The 19,811-nt window shown below is 44.3% G+C and overlaps 1 protein-coding gene across 1 annotated transcript in view; it reads left to right on the plus strand.

Moving 5' to 3' along the window:
• Window positions 1–19,811, plus strand: part of LOC147709470 (L-gulonolactone oxidase-like) — a 722,418-nt gene that overhangs the window by 656,711 nt on the left and 45,896 nt on the right. The window contains exon 10 of the mRNA XM_086928034.1: window positions 9,499–9,663. Within this exon, the coding sequence (XP_086784160.1) occupies window positions 9,499–9,663 (165 nt within the window). The remainder of the gene's footprint in view (window positions 1–9,498; window positions 9,664–19,811) is intronic.

Here is a 19,811-nt window from a genome sequence, read left to right on the forward strand (position 1 = left end):
CAAGCACCCCCCTGCAGAAGCGCCAACCTCTCTGTCCTTCCCACTAATTCAAACACCAGCCAGGTGCTTGGTAGGACCCGCTCTGTAGTGGACCTCTCCTCACGACCGGAGACAGCCGTTACACATCCATCGAAGCAGGAACCCAATTTGAAGGAGGTCTCAGGACACAAATTAAGCCGTTTTGCAAGTTTTATTAACAGCAGGCACGTAGGAAACTTCTCAGTATCCCAAATCATGAAAATGTTCAGCCAAACGCGTTTCGGGACTCTTGCTGTCCCTTCTTCAGTGGCTTGCAGTTGAAGGAAAATGAAAGCGTGTTGCTTCGCGCACTTAAATAATGTTCACAGCATCTGCCTAGTTGGGCGTGGCCAACTGCATGGCCTTCTGGATGCTGTAGTGCGCCGCGTCTTCCCCAGTGGGTGCGCTCCATCCCCACATATACAAACAATGTCTCTCCCAAGTGGGTAGAAGTGGTTTACTGTTGTCACCTACTTCGCTTTGTTGCTGTAAATTCGGCAAGGCAAGCACCCCCCTGCAGAAGCGCCAACCTCTCTGTCCTTCCCACTAATTCAAACACCAGCCAGGTGCTTGGTAGGACCCGCTCTGTAGTGGACCTCTCCTCACGACCGGAGACAGCCGTTACACATCCATCGAAGCAGGAACCCAATTTGAAGGAGGTCTCAGGACACAAATTAAGCCGTTTTGCAAGTTTTATTAACAGCAGGCACGTAGGAAACTTCTCAGTATCCCAAATCATGAAAATGTTCAGCCAAACGCGTTTCGGGACTCTTGCTGTCCCTTCTTCAGTGGCTTGCAGTTGAAGGAAAATGAAAGCGTGTTGCTTCGCGCACTTAAATAATGTTCACAGCATCTGCCTAGTTGGGCGTGGCCAACTGCATGGCCTTCTGGATGCTGTAGTGCGCCGCGTCTTCCCCAGTGGGTGCGCTCCATCCCCACATATACAAACAATGTCTCTCCCAAGTGGGTAGAAGTGGTTTACTGTTGTCACCTACTTCGCTTTGTTGCTGTAAATTCGGCGAAGCAACACGCTTTCATTTTCCTTCAACTGCAAGCCACCGAAGAAGGGACAGCAAGAGTCCCGAAACGCGTTTGGCTGACCATTTTCATGATTGGGATACTGAGAAGTTTCCTACGTGCCTGCTGTTAATAAAACTTGCAAAACGGCTTAATTTGTGTCCTGAGACCTCCTTCAAATTGGGTTCCTGCTTCGATGGATGTGTAACGGCTGTCTCCGGTCGTGAGGAGAGGTCCACTACAGAGCGGGTCCTACCAAGCACCTGGCTGGTGTTTGAATTAGTGGAAAGGACAGAGAGGTTGGCGCTTCTGCAGGGGGGTGCTTGCCTTGCCGAATTTACAGCAACAAAGCGAAGTAGGTGACAACAGTAAACCACTTCTACCCACTTGGGAGAGACATTGTTTGTATATGTGGGGATGGAGCGCACCCACTGGGGAAGACGCGGCGCACTACAGCATCCAGAAGGCCATGCAGTTGGCCACGCCCAACTAGGCAGATGCTGTGAACATTATTTTAAGTGCGCGAAGCAACACGCTTTCATTTTCCTTCAACTGCAAGCCACCGAAGAAGGGACAGCAAGAGTCCCGAAACGCGTTTGGCTGAACATTTTCATGATTTGGGATACTGAGAAGTTTCCTACGTGCCTGCTGTTAATAAAACTTGCAAAACGGCTTAATTTGTGTCCTGAGACCTCCTTCAAATTGGGTTCCTGCTTCGATGGATATATATATATATATATATATATATATATATATATATATATATATATATATATATATATATATATATATATATATATATATATATATATATATATATATATATATATATATATATAATATATATATATATATATATATATATATATATATATATATATATATATATACATGTGTGTATATATATATATCTATACTACTATTATAAAGAGAGAACACAAACCTTTGAGCCAGGTAAACTACAAAAGTAATGCACCAATCACTACACCCAATACACCATTTGAAAGGGGAGATGTGGCAGAAGGACATAGGCTATAGATATGTACAGCATATACATTAAAAAAGCAAAAACGCCAAAAGTGGTAAAGTAGTCCCTTGGGGGGCGTGGTCGTGGCCATGGGCGTCTCAAACAACAAATGTGGGCGTTTACAGGGCCGTGCCAAGTGCAAATAACAAACATAGGCAGAGCGACTTCACAACACACTTACATATGCACACATAGAGCGGAAATGCGCCTTCACTGAATTTAGAACGCACAATATGCAGACATAGAGCGGAAATGCGCTTTCAATGAATTTCTAACAAACATTTGCAAACCCCAACACATACAGCGGAAATGCGCTTTCAATGAATTTAAATTCACACATACAGCGCGGTAACACCAATATACAAAAACAGCAGAGGTGCGCGCTATAAGAAATATACACACAGTCATTGCAGTAACCCAGACAACATTGACGCCTTCGCATTAAAAACCGGGCGGGCCTTCCATCGACGAGGAGTGTCAAATGAAGCCACACAGGGGGCAGGATTAATCGCATACTACACCAATCACAACGCACTAAAGAAAACACACACACGACTTCAGCTTACCAAAAAAAAAAGTATTTAACCATTGGCCATTGACCAACGACATCACAGGGGGGTAAACACGAACAAAAAAAGCCGTCATTTCTTAACGGAGAAACGCAATCGACTGCGCATTCACGAGACTTTCCTCACATCTTGCGGACAAGATAAAACGCTTACAATAAGACATCCGAATAACGAAAATAACACAACTGCCCATAATCACTCGAGCACTGCCAGGACTTCACCACACAATTGACAAAACTAAAGGGAAACTTCTTTGAAGGGATACAAAAACGAACACACGGAAAGAGCCTTCGAAAGAAAAAAAAACATTAAACAGGTGACACAACACTTTCCTCACATCTTGCGGACAACATAAAACGCGGAAAACAATACATACGAATTAAAAAAATAACACAAGTGGGTCAAATTAGTTGAACAGGGCCAGGACTTGACAGACAACTATTCTGCGGGGCGGGCGGGGGCCCTGAAGCAGCCTTTTGCTCCAGGACGTCGGGACGGGCTGCTAGTATATATATATATATATATATATATATATATATATATATATATATATATATATGTAAAAAAAGAAGCAGAGAACTCTGGGTAGTTCTCAAGTTTAGGTGGAAAGCAGCTCCAGTATTGAGCACTCTTAACACCAGCGACACTAAATTTAATCACCTCAATGTCTGTTTTTCTAACAAAGTCTTTAAGCATAGGATTAGCACAGTGCCAGCCACGTTGAGATAAAAAGGGATGCAAATGGTCAGAATCTGACCTGCCCCTTTGCCACCGGTATTTTTGCATTTGGAATGCATCAAACCAGATGCAAAAGTTGCGAGTTAAATAATCGCAAAATTGAGATTACTTTATTTGCGATTGCATATAAGGAATCGCAATTTGTGATTCCTTAAATTCAATGCAATAAAGTTTATAAAAATTGCGATTTCGCAATTTAAAATCGAAATTTACCGCCAAATGAAAGGTAATTGTAAAATGTGATTTCTTTGAAAAATGCACCAACATGCATTTTTCAAAGTCTCATCTTACATACACACATATCCTTGGGGCATGTGTGCGCGCAACATGGATGCACATCACAATTACAGGGGTGCAAAAGGGTGTCCTTTTGGCACCCTTGAAATTACATGCGTAATTTACGAGTACCTAATGGGTACTCGCAAATTGCGCATGCAATTCCCATTCATTCCCATGGGCCTGTAGGCCCATGAAATGAATGGGAAGCCATTTCTTATTTGCGACTCGCTATTTGCGACTAGCAATTAAGGAATGTGTAGGAATCTCTATTTTCTTAGCGATTCCTACATGCATAGGCTTTTGCGATTCCTTAATTGTGATTCCTTATTAATCGCAATTAAGGAATCGCAAAAGCTATCCTTGATGCATGTGCCAGAAAGTCTTTTGCCATTTCTACTGCAAAGTCTTATATATATATAAAACGACTACAGGACGATTTCTCTCCCACAATATATCCCATCAGAGTGAGTACTAATGGCCCCGTGCTTTCCCCACCGAATACCATTGCGATGTTTAAGCCTGCAACCCTTGCACAAACCTATGAGGTCATCATGTCCTGTAAATCAGTTTCGCCATCTGATACCTGCCCTCCCTACATTCTTCATCAAATAGTCGAGGTCGTAAACCCCATAATAAATCAAATAGTGAATGAATCACTTAGTTCCGGGACCCTTCCTCCGGATTGGAAAAAAGCCATAGTCAAACCCCTGATGAAAAAGCAAAATAAAACCCTTCAGATCTTTCCAATCTCCGCCCCATATCTCTGCTTCCAGTCTTTGGTAAAATTACCGAGCACATGGTCCACCAAGAGTTGTCTAACTTTGTGGAGACACATAATATTTTACACTCTCATCAATCTGGCTTTCGTCCAAAACACTCTACGGAGACATCCCTCATGGAATTAGCGGATGCCATTAAAAATATACAAGATGAAGGGAAGAACGCCGTCCTGATTCTCCTTGACTTATCGGCGGCGTTCGATAACATCTCCCACAAAATCCTCCTCGACAGGTTGAGACTAAGTGGAATAACAGATGGGGCACTAAATTGGATAAGATCTTTCCTGTCAGAGAGAACTCCGAACATCGCCTTAGGGCCTTTTCGCTTGAAGGAGAAGGGTGTCACCTCAGGAGTTCCCCAGGGTTCCATCTTGAGTACCCTACCCTTTAACATTTATATGGCGCCCCTCATCTATTTAATTGAATCCTATGGGATATTAGTAACATCATATGCTGATGATACCCAACTAATAGTATCCCTTGACAAAAATTCCAGACTGGCCGAACAAAACTTCCAGAATTGTCTTACCGACGTCTTCCAATGAATGAATGACAATTGTCTAAAATGCAATTCTGGAAAAACTGAAATACTAGTTCTGTAGAAACGGTCAGGAATTTGGGCATTCTTTTTGATTCATCGCTATCTTTCGACCAGCAAGGTAGGAGTTTAGCAGGTAGCTGTTTCAACATCATCAAATCACTGAAAAAATTATTTGACTTTCTCCCCATTGATGTAAGAAAGTCTGTGGCAGCGGCCCTAATACTTTCCCGCCTCGACTATTGTAATGGACTTATGGCTGGTGTAAAAAAAAATGACATTAAAAAAACTACAAAGAGTCCAACATGCAGCGGCCCGTTTGGTATTGAAGCTGCCCAGAAAATCATCGGCCTCTGCGGCTCTTAGAAAATTACATTGGCTTCCCCTGCACAAAAGGATTCTCTTCAAAATCTTGTTGACCGCTTTCAGAGCTTTAAATAATATCGGCCCTAAGTATTTCTCAAAAAGATACTCCCACTACTGCCCCACCAGAGCTCTGAGATCAGCAGGCTGCAACTTAGTCAATATTCCAGCCTTCCACTACAAAACTAAAGGGGGAAAAACCCTCAGTGTCCTGGCTTCTAGGGCATGGAATGGGATGCCAAAGGAGCTAAGGCTACTTGATCGAGTAGTTCTTTTTCGTAACCAACTTAAAACTTGGCTCTTTAACCTGTCAAATGCTTATGTACTGGCTGCCATATAGATCTCACGTCTGTTGATTTCCCCCTTCCACAGCGCCAGGATGCTCCTTTCGGAGGGACAGTTTGCGCTTTATAAATTTAAAAATTCACTCCTATTACCACTGTAATAAAGTTTTAGTAGGTAGGGTCCAAGAAGAAAACGTACTACTTACCTATATCTAAGGCCCCAACTCAGAATGCAACCAATGTGTGCTGAAAAATATATGCCACCCTTTTACATTTTGTAAAGATAGTCATTCCCCAATCATATACTGCATATGAAGTCTACAAACTAAACTCTAAGCCACTGTATGCCACTCCACTGCATGGTATGCCACTCTACGCTTTCCACTCCATGTCACTCCACTCTGCATTACTCCACTGTATGCCGCTCAACTTTTCCCCACTCCACTTTACACAGGTGCAATCAATGCTTTTCCACTGCATGCCACTCTTTGCAACGCCACTCGAGGGTACGTTACTCCACTCTTCACTATTCCACTCTGCACCACACCACTGTAAGCCATTCATTTTTACGTTACTTCAAGTGCACTCAACAATTTTTCACTCTACGCCACTCCACTCTACAGCACTTCAGTATATGCTTCCAGACTGTACACAACTCCATACTACACCACTCCACTCTACGCTATTCTACATTATGCCTCTCAACTCAATGCTTCTCTACTCTACCCCACTCCACAATACAATATTTCACTCTACACCATTCCACTGCATGCCACTCCAAGCTATGCCTTTCCACTCTACGCAACTCCACTCCATGCCACTCCACTCGACTCCATTTTGCTCCACTCCACTGTACGCCACTCTATGACACTCCACTGCACAACACTTTCCATCACTGTACTGTATAACACTCCACTGAACAACACTTGACGACACTAAACAATACGATATGAAACACTTTTTTATATAAAAATAAAAAACACTTAAATAACTTTCATTTATATTTTACACACCAGATTCAAAGTGCTATAATGTGTGCGTCTCCAAACAGTGCTGTCTACTCGCCACCCACGCTGCAATAACTATAACTTGCACATTTACGATGCACTGCTTGTGCCCTTTCATATTACGTCAGTTATACTATGAAAAATCCTAGCTTTAATACCAAAATGTATAACATCTCAAATCATTTGAGGTGTTGAAATAAGAAGAAATCCAACAAACAATGAAATTCAACACTTATAGTTCACTGAGTGAAATGTGACCCTGTCATACACTGCTTATGACCTCACATATTCTATCACTCATTACAAGTTATATTACATAGTCTTTTGCCAATGTACATCCCAAAAGGGAATAAAAGGCAGGAAATATGAAGCAAAGAAAAAGCCAGAGAGTACAGATAGGGGCATAATACACACTAAGAAAGACGATGATATACATTTATAGAACACAATCGTTACCCCACAGAGTATTTTGGTACTTGAAGAAAAAAAGATCAAACTAGAGTAGGGAAACTAGGTAAGTGACAGATTCAAGATAATTCCCTTACGTAAAAGAAGCAAGGAAGGAGAAGAGTCTTAGGCATATCCAAGTCTAGTTATAAAGCTTCTATAGGTGGACTCCCATTGCAGCATAACCACTATGGTGGTGTTGCTGTGTAAGATGAAGGAACATCTTAATACACATTGTCTCCAATCAGCTGGGCAGCTCTCCAAGGGCCTGATGTAGGTAAATCTAATTTACCACTTCTAAAATACCGAATCATACCGATTCGTTATTTAAGAAGTGGTGAATTAGAGGGGGGGAAATGCAGGTAATTCAGATTCGGTAAATACCGAATCTGTAAGATTCTGTATTTACCGATTCTGTAAATACCGAATCGGTATCCCCCATTGATTCCTATGGGCCTTGAAGCCCATAAGAATCCATGTGGAATACCGAATCGGTATTTACCGATTCGGTAATTACCCATTCTTGCAAGGGTGCAGGGGGTGTCACTTTGACACCCTCTAGCACCCCAATTACAGGCTTGTGTGCCATGTGGCACACAGACATGCCCAATGGGCATGTCTGTGTGTCACATGGCACAGGTGTGCCTGCACAGATGTGCATGCACACCTGGATTCGGTATTTTACCACCCAATTGGATTGGGTGGTAAAATACTGATTCTTAAAGCCCTGTGGCACTCTGACATGTGTCAGCTACATCTGCATTTACAGAATCTGTATTTTACCGAGTCTGTATTTACTGATTCGGTAATTTTACCGAATCGGTAAATACAGAATCGGTAAAATACCGATTCAGTAAAAGCATGCCCTACATCTGAAAACCGCAATACCGGTCGGAAACGGCCGAATTAGGCCGTTTCCGACCGGTATTAAGGTACCTACATCGGGCCCTAAGTGATGCAAAGGTAGAAAATAGAATGATACACAAGATTTGAGCAATCATCAAGTATAAGAAATAGCTCTGAAATAAGTGAATTCTAGAGGGAATGCAAAAGAACATTCTAAGGCAATTAATGTCATTACGACAGTGAAGGGGTTTGACTGACAGAGAACTAGTTAATGGACGATATTTAGGGCCATAACCATAGAGAGAGATGTGCAATACAGATTCATTGAAGACCAAGCTCTTCCCAATGGACAGCCAATGATGTTGTGCAAAGTCCCTAGTGAGTTGACACTTCACACCTACTTGAGAACCTCCCAAGCGAAGCCCAAAATCTGCCCCAAACACGTCTTCCTGTGATTCGAATAATTGCTATGTCATGAAGGCATATGGACAGCAGAGGTGGTCATTTGCATTCATCAATGATCACACACTAGACCGAGACATATCTAAATCATCCTTGGCCGTGCTCCAATATGAACACTCCAGCCTGAACTGCCAAGACTAGTTTGCAAATGGCTAGGTCCAGACTGATGTTTGTTCCATCGAACGCGCAAAAGGTGACTGGGGAAAAGCTTGCAATCCGTCTAACCACTGGCAATCACTCCGGAAGCATTCTAACCCATCATTCTTTTGCCCACCATGCAAAGCAGCATTCTCAACCAGTGGCAGCTGCTGTCAATCTGACATGGGTGGGGAGGGCAACACAGGGGGAGGAATTACTTACCTTTCGCTGCCAGCCGCCACGATCTTCTGCTCCTGCTCCATGCCGCTCCTCTGCTCCCGGCACTGCAATCACAGGCTCCCAGACTCCCCAAGCAATCCTAGCGTTTCTCTCATGCTATTACTCTCAGCATGAGAGAAGCTCTGTGATTGGGCAAAGTGGACCAGTTTTACTCTCCAGCAGTGACTGGGAGCCTGTGCCTCTGAGTACTGCAGTTATCTCCAAGGAACAGCCTGGAGCTATCCAAGTGCACATGTCGGTTTGGATGTCCTAAGGTAACCGGCCAAACCAACATGTGCACTTTCAGTGCCTGCCACGCCTTCTCCCCCTGCTGCTGATGCTTCTTCATGGCCCCACCCCACCCTAAACAACCCACCTCTGGAAGTGAAAAATACAATGACAATAACATATTTTTATTGTCATTTTATTTTTCTTCTGACTGCTGCATTTCAGCTGTGGGACGATGCTCCTCCGCCATGGTGAAGGAGTCGTCCCTGATCCTCATTGATGGCTTTTGGAGATAATTTCCGGAAATAACCTTTGCCTTTGGCTGTTGCTACATTAAGGTCACTAATGGCATCTGCCTTATGGATACAGATTGACACAAAGTGACTAATACAAGCCTTGTTGATAATCCATAGACTGGAGCCGCCTTTAGCATTACTGTGTTTAAGACCATAGTCAACGTAAACAGTACCACCTATAGATGTGCAATCACAATTCACTAATGTAAACAAAACATTTTCTTTCCGTTTCTGGCTATGCAGAGAGAAGACCAAAGATGCTCTTCTGGAGCTGAAGGCCTGGTTAGAAATGAACCCAAAAGTGGTGGCCCACTTTCCCGTGGAGGTCCGCTTCACACGAGGGGATGACATTCTGCTGAGCCCCTGCTACAAGCGAGACAGCAGTTATATGAACATCATCATGTACAGGTGAGCAATCAACTCTCTACCAAGCTGGACTGAAAAAATAGCAATATCAAGAGCAATGTAAAGGAATAACTGTAAAACAGCCCTAAAAAATTCTATCATGTGCTCAATTAAAGGCATTCTCCCATTCACCATGACACTGTGTTGGATCCATTTACAAAAGGCATTAGCAAAGCGAATAGGTTCGGCTTTGGCAGTCAGCCTTTTGGCTTTGTCAATACTTGTTTTGTTTTGTCAAGGTGTCGAGTCCTCATCCCTCTACAAAAAGAAACACTTAAGGGAATTACTTTGGGGCCTATTATGATAGCGGATAATCTGCATCCTCCGGGCCGGCGGAAGCCACCGCCGGCCCGGAGGATGCGGATTATCCGCTGCGGACTGAGAAAAGACCCCCCGCCAGATTAGGATGGCTGGGGCATTTTTTTTCCGCCCGCAACTTTTCCGCTGCGGTCGCCTTCCGACCGCGGCGGAAAAGCTCCAACATGGCTGGCGGTGTCTATCAGACACCTCCAGCCATATTAGGATGGCGGAGCTCCTATGCCTGTCCACGGCGGCATTTCCACTGTGGAAAGGCATACGGTGTTTTCTTCGGGGGCCCGTTGCAGGCCCCCAGGTGTGAAGGAGGGGTGGGGGTGCACATGGGGGTACCTATGGTACCCCCCTGCCTTTGCGTGCATGAAGTGGCAAGCACCACGCGGTGCCTGCCGCTTCGTGCATGCAAAGGTAAACATGCATTTTTTAACATTAATGAGTGCACTGCTTCAAGCAGCACCCGCCGCAATGTTAAAGATACAGGATGTGACCGCCAGGGTGGCGGTCTCATCCTAATTCGCACGGAGGGACCGACGCTGCCCTTGCGGACGGTCCCCCCTCCTCTGGGGTGGCGGAGGGATACAGGTCCGTCCGCCATCCTAATAGGCCCCTAAGTGCGGATATTCCCCTTGTGAAAGGGTACTATGCTATAACTCACCGAAAAGTTAACGGAAGGCTGAAGTGATTTGACCCCTAGCCCCTTTCCTTATACTGCAGTGGGTGGATAAAAATTCTGATTGACAGAATAACAGACAAATGAATGAAGAGGGCTGCTGAAGTCATCGCTAACGAAGTATATTATACAAATAGGCCTGATTCAAAAAGGTAAATGTAGACCAAAAGTATAAGTTTATGACTTTAGATATTCACAAAGGTGAACTTAGACGAAAGTCCAAATTTATCACAAAGGTAAATAACGAGTAGTATCTTTATGTCTGCATTTGGGGCAGAATCTTTTCTCCCAGTACGGATATTCCACTCTGCACCCGGAGTGTACTCTCCGAGTGCAGAGAGTTGACTCGGGGTGCCCAGTGCAATCTCCACACGGAATCCCCCTAAGTGTGGACATAAAGATACTAGTCGTAACTTACTTTTGTGAATTCTGGAAGTCGTAAACTTAGACTTTTGATTAAGTACACCTTTCTGAATACCGAAAATAATAAACAAACAGTACGGTACAGTTGGTTGACTCCAAATGCATGAAAATGGGTCTCCCAAACTGTTTGTGACATAAACGTTCCCTTATTTTGCATATTTTTTTATTTTCATACATCTTTCCATTTTTGTTTGGGCCAAGCTTTTCACTTTCCAATCATAAAAAATATTGGGGCTCATGCATCAAACTCCCGTTTTGCGTTTCCAAATTTGCGAATTTTACCGAATCGCAAATATGGATTCGCAAAACGGGATGCATCATAGAAAGTGCAAAATATTTCCGATTCGGTAAAAATCGCAATTTTTACCGAATCGCAAATATTATGTGACTTCAAAATTGCGAATTCGCTATTCCCATTGATTCCTATGGGCCAAAAGGCCCATAGGAATCAATGGAAATTGCGAGTGGCACTTAGAAAATTTCATGGGTGCAGGGGGGGGTCCAAAGGACCCCCCCTGCACCCCTGAAATGTATTTTTAAATGGATGTTTCACACACACATGTCCTAAGGACATGTGTGTCTGTAACATGACATTGTTTAAAATGTAAATTAGTACATTTTAAACATTTTTCGCAATTTACCACGAGGTTCAACCTCGTGGTAATTTGCACTTCCAAACCTTGTTCTCGCAATTTGATTTCAGAATGATGCATTGCATTTAAGGAATCGCAAATTTGCGATTCCTTAAATGCAATCGCATTCTGGAAAGTCGCAAAATCAGCGAATTTCATTCAAAAATAATGATGCATCTGAAAAAGCACTTTTGCATTCGCAAACGGCCGATTTTAAGGAATCGCACCGTTTGCGAATGCAAAAGTGCTTGATGCATGTGGGCCATTATGTTTCACATGCTTGCTTCTTTAAAACGCTTCCTACAAGTATCAATAATGCCTTTTTCTGTGAGGAAATGAAATTGAAAGACTCTATTTGCTAGGCTAAACATATCACAACAGAGACTTGCCAGAATTGGACATTCAGGGAAAGAACGGTCTTGTCATGACCCCGCTGGCTAACGTCATCCGCACCAACAACACCAAGGTCCTGTCCAATGATCATGACACACAACTCATACTATCTCTCTCAGACAAAACCTCCAACATGAAGAATATGTTCCCTGCATGGATGTTCAAAGTAGCCACATGGGGCCTCATTTATGAGGCCCCTTGCGCCATCGGAACTTCACTTTTCATGAAGTTCCGTGGCGCAGAAGCCTGCGTGGTATTTATCAGGCAGCAGTACGCCACTTTTTTTGGCTTAATGCTGCCTGATAAATATCAGTCCCTTTAACGCAGTGTTCTGCGTTAAAGGGGCGTGCAATGGGTGTTGCTGGGGGCGTTCCCAGCAACATCCATGGCCTTTTGACACTGCCCCAGATTTACCAGAAATCGTAACTCTGAAGCAGTGCCAAAAGCTTACGCCTCCCCAGGGGAGGCGTAAGGGAGGCGCAACAGGGAGAAATGTCTTTATTTCTCCTCGTATTTCCTTTTTCTATGTGTGCTGCATTCTGCAGCACACGTAGAAAGAGGAAAAGCCTCTTGTGATTATTTTTGTACAGAAAGGTTTCCCTTCCTGTACAAAAATAATCTTCCCCGCAAACGCAGGCACCCTTGCACCATTGTGCAAGGGTGCCTGCGCTGGCGCAGGCAGCCCATTGTGCGCCGGTGCAGGGGAAAAGGACAGGAATGCGCCGTATCTTATAGATACAGCGCATTTCTGCCCTTTTCTTTTGCCGTAGGGAAGCGCAGCAGGAAGGCCTGCTGAGCTTCCCTGTGGCAAAAAGTCATAAATGAGGCCCCTGGATTTTTCTTGATTTTTTGTATTTTAACAGAGTTTTATATAGCACAAACTTGACCTGAATCGGGTCTCAGAGCGCTTTACATAGCACCAGTTGCATTACATGAGGACACATTCATTTTTGTTTGCTTGTTAGGCACGGGGAGATTAAGTGATTTGCCCAGAATCACAGGATGCTCAGCGTCATTGCCGAGACTCGAACCCAGTTCCCCAGATTCGTGGTCGACCGCCCTAGCCATTAGGCCAATTCCTCTCCTCGAGTCCAGGTGCCTCATACTGAACAATGACAAGACTGAGGTAGTGATCTTTGGGAAGAACTCATCCCCATGACACTCCAACTGGTTAGCAGCCAACCTCAGACCCACTCCCTCCCCTAGCGATCACATCAGAAATCTCACGATCGTCATTGACAAGCAGGACATGTCTGCCCCAGTCAATGCTTTCACATCCTGATTCCTCACCCTGAAGATGCTGAAGAAGACCTTTAAATGGCTCGCACACAACACCAGGAGAGCCATCACCCACACCCTCATCACCAGCAGACTGGCTTACGGAAACACTCTCTATGCCAGGATCGGCAAACATCTCACCAGACAATTACAAACTACCCAGAATGCAGCGTCCAGATTCATCCTCAACCTCCAATGCAAGCCCCACATCACTCTAATCCTAAGGAGCTTCACTGGCTCCTGATGCACAAGCACACAATTCAAGCTCCTCACCCACACTTTCAGAGCACTACACAACATGGGCCCAGGTTACCTGAACAGCTGTGTCTCCATTCTCCAACCCTCTAGGCACCCTTGACCAGCCGGACTCCTAAACACACTCATCCCTCACAGACAAAGAAAAACAACTGGAGGTCAACCCTTCTCTTTCATTGTTTCTAAAGCCACTCCATATCAGAGCCTACTCCTCCTCGCTTCTTAAATTTTGCAAGAAGCAGATGAACTAGGCCTGCCCTTCCATGGGGCCAGGGGCCAAGCTCTCATACCTGCCCAGTGCTGGAATACCCTCACAGGTGATGGTGTGCTTTACAAATACACATAACATAACAACTCCTTTACCACATCCACGTAGAGACTGTTCAACTCTTTTCTTTCCATATTGCCATCTTTCCGACATAAGCAAGATATGGTTACAAAACTGCACATATTGGCCAATCTTTGTAATTAATGGAATTGGGATCCAAAGATCCACACCATGTGCCACCAATTGTTATAAAAAATTTGAGGGTTCTGGATGTAATGGTCCTTCTGAGCAGCAACTGTGGTGGTAATAGGTATTCATGAGGCCTGGGTGAAATTAAAATTACACAGGCTTAATCTGCTAATTTCGGGAAGCTCGCATTTCGCTTGTTTCACAAAACTCTCAAAATGAAGCCATTACTCCAATTCATGTGATTATGCAGCTTTCTTGGTAAAATGATGCCACAAATGCACTGGAAGAAAAGAACACATTGCTTTTGTATTTTTGCTCTATCGTTGGAAATAGCCACCTTCTGCGTAATGTTCCCCAGACTTTTGACTTGATTGTTTTTCCTGGCAGTAGAACCCTGTGCACTTCAACCGTGCTAACCAGTGGCAAAATGCCTTTACTCCCCCTTTCAGCGTGACGCGATTGTAATACCCCTAATTGGCATTTTTAACTTCCCTATAAGTCCTTAGTATATAGCACAAATGGTACCAGGGACTGAAAGTTAAATGTCACAAGTGAACTGCAGCACCCATTGTGCTATCCACTACAGTGACAGTGTAAGCATGACTGCAGATTGGCCATGTGTAGTCTGATTGTGCAGGTTTAAACTGCATAAGCATCCTGTCAAATTACCCATCTTGACGGGCCTAAACTTTATACTAAGGCCCTAAAAACGTTTTTCACTGTAGAAGGTTTGGCTGTTCCATAGGAAAGCATTAGGATACAATAATAAACTTATCATTGATATCTCCAGCTATGAAGAAGCTCGAAATGAACTCTTGAACTTTTGTAAAATATTTATCGCAAGCCCAATTCACTGGTAATTGGATTTGTAACAATTATTTTGGGAAGGTACTTTTAGAAAGCTATCTAAACTTTCAAAAACTTTTTTTGGAACATCAATCTACCGGGCCACATGGGCAGCATCTCCTTTCTTATGGAATTGACATTATCCTGTTTTCCATTTGAATTTTGGCGGCAATTTAAACTTCACCTGTCCTGAGGCTTTAGATTAATGGAATTCGCCGGTCATCAATAGGTGAAATTACAGATAAAATTAAAAGGTTTTTCATTCTTCATGCTTGAATGCATTTTTATTGGATGTGATACTGTTGCTCTACAATTCAGAGTATTACAAAAATCAATCATGAAGGTATCATATCCTGGAGTGTGAGCAACAATTTGAGAAAGCGGATATCAAAAACAGTGTCCATAAGATTCTTTGTATGATAGTGTTTAATATACAAGATTGTTAGTATGCCATTGGTAGATTCACCCTGAGGAAGGTCCAAGACTGAAACGCGTTGGTGACATCTATGTCTTTCAACCAGTGTTTCCAAATCAATTATGGATATTAACATCTAATTCCAATCTTACATCCCAGGATCTACTGATACATTATTGTCAATGTCAACAAATAGTCTTCTCTTTTTTCTCATTTTTTCATTGTTGTTCTTTTGTTTTCTGTGTGTGGTCATACCTCACTATAATGGCTGATATATCAAATGGTGAAACAACTTTTTGTCTTTGACCAATTTTATTGTCGCTTGATTGGATGTAATGATATTTAATATTTTTGATAATAATCACAAATCAAAGATACAAAAAGAAAAAAGAAAAAAAATTATAAGAATAATAAACAGAATATAGTTTTGTATATCATGTGGGTCTAGAGTAATCATTTATTTGTTTGTATATCTTTGATATAGTTGTTAGAATTATTATTATTATTATAATTACATTTCTAAAGCGCTCAGCTACCCGTAGGTTTCCCGGCGCTAAAACCAAAAAGTGAGAGGGAAGAGTCAGAAGAGAACTGTTAGATGTCAAATAGCCAGGTTTTTATCTGTCCACGGAACCTGAGATAGTTAGGTTCAGTTCGTATCTGAAGAGGGAGAGAATTCCAGAGTGAGGGAGCCAGCCAAGCAAATGAGCGGCCACCCATTCTGGCTTTCTTGATTCTAGGAACCGACAGTAGGTTTTGATTAGAAGATCGAAGATTACGAGAGGGATGGTATGATTGTGCCAAGGGGTTGAGATAAGAGGGGGCTAAGCCGGAGTTTATTCTGTGGATGATGCAGAGGGCCTTGAATTTTGTCCGATTTTCAATTCGGAGCCAGTGCAAGGAACGAAGGGCATTGGAGGTAGGAGAAGTGTTAGGTAATTTGCAGAGAAGTCGCGCAGCCATGTTTTGAACTGTCTGCAGCTTACGCGTCACCTCTTTACTGGCTCCCAGAAGAAGGATGTTCCCGTAGTCCAGTCTTGAAGTAATAAGAGCCTGGATCACTGTCTTCTGAGTGTCCAAGGGAAGCATCCAAATGATTTTTCGCAACCACTTAATGATAGTGATGCAAGTGGATGATGTTTTAACCACATGGTTCTTCATAGACAGTTGATTATCGAAGGTGACGCCAAGGTTGCGAGCAGTTATAGATGGGATGGGTAAAGGGCCCATTTGTGAAGGCCAATGCTGGGGTCCCCATAAGGTGGTGTTGGGACCGAACAGAAGGACCTCAGTTTTACCCCCATTTAGTTGTAGTTTGTTGTCCAACATCCAGGCTGCGATGTTACTCAGACCTGTACGGAGGGAGGAGGATGAGGAATGAGAGCCAGAGGAAAGGGAGTAGATGATCTGAGTATCATCGGCGTACGAGTAAATAGTGAGCCCAGCTTGCTCTGCAATAGCAGCCAAAGGTCTGACATACAAATTGAACAGCAAGGGGCTCAAGATGGAACCCTGCGGTACACCGTACGCCGATGTAAAGGTTTGAGAAACAGAGGACGAGGAGAAAACTTGAAAGGTGCGGTCTGAAAGAAAGCTAATAAACCAGTTGAGAGCTGTGCCGATGATACCAGATGATCTGAGGGCATTGATAAGGATGGCATGGGAAACCGTATCAAATGCGGCACTCAGATCAAGTAAAATGAGTGCCACGGTTTCACCCTTATCAACTCGGCCCCTGATGTTTTCCGAGACCCCTAACAGGGTGGATTCAGTCGAGAAGCCACGTCTGAACCCGGATTGAGATGGATGAAGTAGTCCACTAGCCTCAACATGTGTTGACAATTGAGAGTTGATAGAACAGATGTATTAGGAGCACTTCTGCCCAGTGCCAATCTTTTTTCAAAAATAAAACCTAGGAAGCTTGTTTCCAGTCCAGGGAAGGCATGGCTTGGCAGTTCGGGCTGGACTGTTCCCATGAGGCACAGGGTCAGAACGATTTGCATGTGGTCATGTCTGAACTGGGGTGGCAGAGTGGGCTAAAGAACGGTGATGGATTAAACCCAGATCTGTTGACTGGGTGTGAGTGTTTGATTGGTTCAGATGCTCCGTCCATCACCACCCCCTTTTGTACCCAACTCTCACCAGGCAGCTGAATAGCTGCATTGATGAGGTGTAAACTTGACTTGTTCCCAGAGCTGAGACAAAGGTGTCCTTTTCCTCTGGCAGGATGAACATCTGGGCTGTACTTAGGAACTTATTTAACTTCAAAGAGGCCTACGCTGTCACAGGCAAATGTTAGCTGAAAGCTGGGCATGACCCTTCTTTTGTGCTAATCCTACTGGGACAGGAGCTGCACCAAGAGCTGCTTTAGAGGGAGTGGCCTGGGCACTGAGCGCGATGGACACGCGTTGATGAAGCTCCAACCTTCCACTGGCCAAAACAGCCAAAATATCCAAATGTTAATCCGCATGTACACCTCCAGATGAGTAGCGGAGCAACGACTCACCCAGCGGTTGATCCGGTATTGTGCTAAATACCGTAGAAAGAGGTAACAGCAGCCAACAGAAACACACTGACTGGGCTTGCAAATCCCTGGGCTCAAGTTTGGTCCGGCCGTTGGAAACATCTGGCGGAGGCGGCCATAAGAGGACACCAGCCGCGGATCCCGAATGACCAGGGGACCAACATCCAGGTTGGAACCCTGGCTATTGAACTGGCCAAAAGTCGTACCCCCCCTCAGAAGGGGGCTCTGGGAATTGAGTGGAGTGCTGACCGACTGCGTCCGAGACCGAGGTACAACTGATGGGAGAGAAGCAGCCCATGGAATGCCTTGGCGGTGCCTCGGGGAGACGATGGGTAGAACACCTCCTAAACTCCCCTGGAGCCCGAAGGCACTGGCAGAAGTGCAGAGTAAGTGCAGCTGAACCGAGCCAGAGAGGCTCTGGGCACGATCAGATTGCCGTCAGGGGAGGTCCCGGCCCCCAGGAGTTCAGCCCCATTTACAGCATTGAAAATAGTGCCCCCGCTGCCGTCTGTGTTGTTGACCATGTAACAACGGATCTCCCCTCTTGCACCCCGTGAGTCCTGCTGGGAGTGGAGGCTTGCCTTATTTAATTACGGTGTGGGCCACAATAATGTGGTTGGGAGGTGGGGAGCACAATCACCAGAGGGGCCCCTGTTGAAACTGAGCGTGGGCACAGACAGATTTGGGATTACAGCACTGTTATGGCTGGATTTTCTGATTAGATGGGATCAGCCCCTAGGGGCCCCTCCAACCCAGCCAGAACGTAATCACATCCCTCCTCAGGACCATCCATCCAGGCACATGGGTACCTACCTGAGGATGGGGAACTCGCAATATACAAGCTCATATTATTAAAAACACCACTAAATCTATAGGGATACTAAGAATACTCACTGATTACTAGGGATATCCATACCCTACACCACACTTATATTCACATCAGTTGGTCTCGCGGCCACCCCGACCCAGACCGGTCTACCCTAGGGCAGATATGACACACAATCCTGTGCGTCTACACATGGGCCTGCAGAACCCAATGCTCTCTTTTCCAAACGGTTCGCAATCCGGCAAACCTACACGCCAGTCTCCCACCTGACGTTCTCACTTACACAAGCCACAATCCTGTGGGTATACACGCTGGTCATCCTCCCCAACGTTCTCACTTACGCCGCATATCAATGACGACCACATTCCTATGAACACCTTCAGATATATATATATATATATATTGGGAAGTCTCTTCACTAAGGGTCTGCTACTACAATATTAGGAGTTAGCCAATTAATATAATGTACCTCTTATTCTTGGCATCATAGGTCCACTCACTCCCTATTTATGTGATCACCACTTACCTGATTGGGGTTACTCATCCATTCATACAAAATAGTAACCACCTAGGAGATACATTTACCTGGATTGAACAAGAATATAAGACACATGCCAGTTTGCTACAAACTGGGGGTTATTTTATTAGAACAATATAAACACTTACACAGATCTGTAACGGACAAAGACTATAGATAGAACACACCGCTGAAAGAGAAAAGATTAGCAATACAATAGCTTAGGGAATAAGGACAAGATTAAGATGCAAGTGTAAAGTAAACTAATGTGATGGAGTAGATATCACCTGATTAGTGTGAAGTCTTGTTCTAGCTGTCATCTGGGTTCCTCTCTCGTCTGTGCCTTGGCTCATCTCAGACTCTCTCTCTCTCCTGCACTCTTGGGTACACCTCTGCGCTGATCACTTTGCACTGGACTCCTCTTCCCACGAACTGTCTCCACCTTCCAGATTCACTCTAATGGTTCCTGCCGCTCTAATGCTTTTCATTCCACTAGCTTGTTCACTCTGTCTCTGCGCCAATGTCCAATTAACTCCCTCTGCTCCCACAGGTTAGTCCACGATCTCTCCTCCGTCTCTTCTAAAAGGCATTACTTCAGAC

Source organism: Lissotriton vulgaris, chromosome 6 (genome assembly GCF_964263255.1).
Source record: "Lissotriton vulgaris chromosome 6, aLisVul1.2, whole genome shotgun sequence".
Taxonomy (NCBI): domain Eukaryota; kingdom Metazoa; phylum Chordata; class Amphibia; order Caudata; family Salamandridae; genus Lissotriton; species Lissotriton vulgaris.